Genomic DNA, 4,202 nt, shown 5'->3' on the forward strand with positions numbered 1-4,202 from the left:
TATCAAAGAAGTTTCTACTCCAAAATAGAAAAAGAGGCACGGACACATGGACCAGATAGACAGCTGTCAGAGAAAAGGGGAGCGAGGGGGCTGGATGTAAGAAGGTGAAGGGATTAACCAAAAGCCATATATACGTAACACATAGATACAGACAACAGAGAGGCCATAGAAAGAGGAAGGGCAGGGGGAAGAGGTAGGGGAAGAAGTGCGGGGGAGGGATGGTGACAGAAAGAGACAGTTTAGGGAGGAGGGTGCACCGTGTAGAGTGTGTTACGTTGCTTTGTACACTTGAAACTTGTATGGTTTGAAGAACCATGTCATTTCAATAAACCGAAACGAAATAAATTAATTTTAAAAAAGAAATCTATATTCATACTGTAGCCATTACCTTTTATGAACAATTGAAAATATGATAAAAACAAAAGAGACACTCAAGTAACTAGATTATGTTAAATAGATTATGTTGAATAAACTTAAGTAATAGTTGCATATGTACTGTGAAAGCACAAAATTTTACTTTCTTAATTTTAACATTTAAAAATTTTTTTTGTTTTTTTTCCAAAATGAGAAGTGGGAGGGGGCAAGGGTTGCAGACTGCCTTCTGCATGCGCCCGACCTGGATCCACTCGGCATGCCCACCGGGGGCGATGCTCAGCCCCTCTGGGGCGTTGCTCTACTGCAATCCGAGCGGATCTAGCGCTTGAGGCAGAGGCCACGAAGCCATCCTCAGTTCCCGGGCCAACTTTGCTTCAGTGGAGCCTTGGCTGCGGGAGGGGAAGAGAGAAATAGAGAGAAAGGAGAAGGCTGGAGAAGCATATGGGAGCTTCTCCTGTGTGCCCTGGCCAGGAATCGAACTTGGGACTTCCACATGCTGGGCGGATGCTCTATCGCTGAGCCAACAGGCCAGGGTCAATTATAACCATTTAACAGCAAGGATTTTAATTATTTGGTTCAAGGTCCCTATGTGACTGTTAATCTATTTTTCCACCTCTCACTTTTCTAAGTCTATCTTTTTTTTTTTTTTTTTAATGGGAGAGAAACAGACAGACAGGGACAGACAGACATGAAGGGAGAGAGATGAGAAGCATCAATTCTTCATTGCAGCACCTTAGTTGTTCATTCGTTGCTTTGTCATATGTGCCTTGTCTGTGGGGCTCCAGTGAAGCCAGTGCCTTTGGGCTCAAGCCAGTGACCATGTATGATACTACGATTAAGCTAGTGACCTCGCACTAAAGTAGGTGAGCCTGCTCTCAAGTTGGCAACCTTGGGATTTCGAACTTGGGTCCTCAGCATCTCAAGCCAATGCTCTATCCACTGTGCCACCACTTGGTCAGGCTGTCTATCATTTTTTTTTTTTTACAGTCTACCTGTATTTTATCTTTAGTAGTCAGTCTATGCTAAGCAATCAAATACCTCTTAGAATGTACTTCCCAAATTATGAGCTTTTTAAAAATTTTGATCAATTCTCCTCATCTCTAACATTCTTTTTACATCAAGGGATAATATTGGAGAACTTATTGAACCAAGATTTAGTTGTCCTACTCCTAAGTTCAGGCTTATTCTCTTTGAGTTTATCTTATCACTAAGCACATCAATGGCAATGTCAGTAGAAGACATCCTGCAGTTGGAAGTCTTGCTTTTTCTCTTATTACAGGATGTAGTACACTTCCAGAAAGGCCAGTAGAAACATTTTTGTAGGTAAATTGACTTAAAAGAAAGAATGCAATTATTTTCACTGATTATGAAATTGCCTTATTAAGATCTTCTATGCCTGAAAAATGAAGATTTTAAAATGAGAAGACCTGGCCCTGGCCGGTTGGCTCAGCAGTAGAGCGTCGGCCTGGCGTGTAGAAGTCCCCGGCTCGATTCCTGGTCAGGGCAACAGGAGAAGCACCCATCTGCTTCTCCACCCCTCCCCCTCTCCTTCCTCTTTATCTCTCTCTTCCCTTCCCACAGCCAAGGTTCCATTTGAGTGAGGTTGGCCCAGGCGCTGAGGCCACCGCCTCAGGTGCTAGAATGGCTCCAGTCACAACAGAGCAACGCCTCAGATGGGCAGAGCATTGCCCCCTGGTGGAACTGCCGGGTGGATCCTGGTCGGCACATGCGGGAGTCTGACTGCCTCCTGGCTACTAACTTCAAAAAAAAAAAAAAAAAATCAAAAACAAATGAGAAGGCCTCTGGAGTGCACTTTTTTTTTTTAGAGAACTTTTTAGACTTTAGTAAAGAACCTTTAATTACTCTTGTACAATCGAAGGCTAGATGTTGAAATATTCTCAACAAGTGAGAAACGGTCACTGGGTGTTTATATCCAACATCATGAGAAAGCAATATGGACAGAAACACTTTATTTAGTTACATTTTCTTTTTATGACATTGAGCAGTTTTGGAAATTTAGTCTCTCAAGTATTTATAGAAGAAATTATTCCAAATAAAATAAACTTAAAAGAAAGAGAAATAAATAGGTTGGCTTTTATTTTGCCTTTTAGATGAGAAGAAACAAATGTTTCCGGGGGCAGAAGAGCTTGATGAATCTATAAAATAAAAAACAACAACACCATTTATTTGATAAATTCATGAATGTCGCTCATGAGTTAGATTTACATTTAATTTAATAACCTCTAAAACATCAATCATCTCTTATTTCTTTGTGAGAAGTACAATCCATTTTACTGTGTCTTTGAAGGCATCTTTCACTTGTTTGTTTCGAAGTGTATAAATGAATGGGTTAAGCAAAGGGGCAACTGAAGTAGTGAGTACAGACACCACTTTATTGATGGCTACTCCTTCCTTTGCTGAGGGTTTGATGTAGATGAAGATACAGCTTCCATAGGTGATGGAAACCACAATCATATGAGAAGAACAGGTAGAAAAGGCTTTCTTCCTTTGTTGAGTAGAAGGGAATCTTAGAATGGTCTTGATGATGTATGTGTAGGAAAGAACTACACACACTAAGGTGATAAAGAGTGTCAGAGCAGCAAAACTCAAAACAATTCTCTTTATTAACACTGTGTCTGAGCAGGTTATTTGTAAAATTGGAGATGCATCACAGCCAAAATGGTCAATCACATTCGAATCACAGAATTCCAGCTGGAAGCCCATGCCTAGAGGTGGGAGGATAATTAGCAGGCCAGCAAACCAACAGCAGAGAACAAGAGTAGTGCAGACTTTGTTGTTCATGATGGTCATGTAGTGTAGGGGCTTACAAATGGCCACATAGCGGTCATAGGACATGGCAGCAAGGAGAAAAAATTCTGTGGCTCCAAAGAGGACAACAAAAAATAATTGGGCGGCACAAGCATTATAGGTAACAGTATTATCTCCAGTTATCATAGTATACAGGAATCTGGGAATACAGACGGTGGTGAATGAGACTTCTAAGAAAGAGAAATTTCGGAGGAAATAATACATGGGAGTTTTCAGGTGGGAATCTAAAAGTGTGAGGGTGATGATGATGAGGTTGCCGGTCACACTCAACAAGTAGGTGAGAAACAGGAATAGAAAAAGCAGAACTTGTAGTTTTGGGTCATGGGTCAATCCCAGCAGGATGAATGTTGTTATTGCTGTATGATTTCTCATCACTGCCTTGTGCCAAGTCAAATGTAACTCCACCTGAAGAGAGAAGTGTCGTAAGAAGCCAGCATCGGGACAAGAATGAGAGCACCCCAGCAGGCCAGCTCACAGGCACTTTCTTCTTTTGCTTAATAATCAACTCGTTAACATAGTGCCTTTGGCATTTTACTAGGAGGCATCTACAGGAAGTATCTAATAAAGATCTAATGCTTATAATTCTCTGATTAGAAAGCACATTTACAAAGATGTCAAATAAAAAACAAAACATAAATCATATGTCTGTTTTGCAGTTCCTCAACACTATTGCCTCATTGTACAAATTTTATTTGTCCTTATTATGGAAGAAATAGCCATTTTTGAAGTTTTTTTCCTCCCATTCTCATTTTTCTTTGCTTTTCTACACCTTACTGAAATGTTTCACTTTCAAAACCAAGAAGGCTCTCTTAATTAGTATTGTTGTGTTTTTAAAGTAAAATAACTTTTCGAGTAATATTAGGATCACGGCAAAATTGAGGGCAAGGTACAGAGAGTTCCCGTGTACCTCCTGCCGTCACACATGCAGAACCTCCCGCCAGCCAGAGCCTCCTTTAGTGTGGTACGTGGTTACAACTGATAAACCCACATGAACACAT

General features: G+C 40.7%; 1 protein-coding gene across 1 annotated transcript; it reads right to left on the reverse strand.

Moving 5' to 3' along the window:
- Nucleotides 1-2,566: 2,566 nt before the first annotated feature.
- On the reverse strand, nt 2,567-3,609 carry LOC136323042 (olfactory receptor 6C2-like). The gene has a single exon (XM_066254858.1). It carries the CDS (start codon nt 3,574-3,576, stop codon nt 2,638-2,640), a length of 939 nt encoding a protein of 312 aa, XP_066110955.1. The 5' UTR covers nt 3,577-3,609; the 3' UTR covers nt 2,567-2,637.
- Between the last annotated feature and the right edge of the window lie 593 nt (nt 3,610-4,202).

This window comes from Saccopteryx bilineata, chromosome 2 (assembly GCF_036850765.1).
Source record: "Saccopteryx bilineata isolate mSacBil1 chromosome 2, mSacBil1_pri_phased_curated, whole genome shotgun sequence".
In the NCBI taxonomy this organism is placed as follows: Eukaryota; Metazoa; Chordata; class Mammalia; order Chiroptera; family Emballonuridae; genus Saccopteryx; species Saccopteryx bilineata.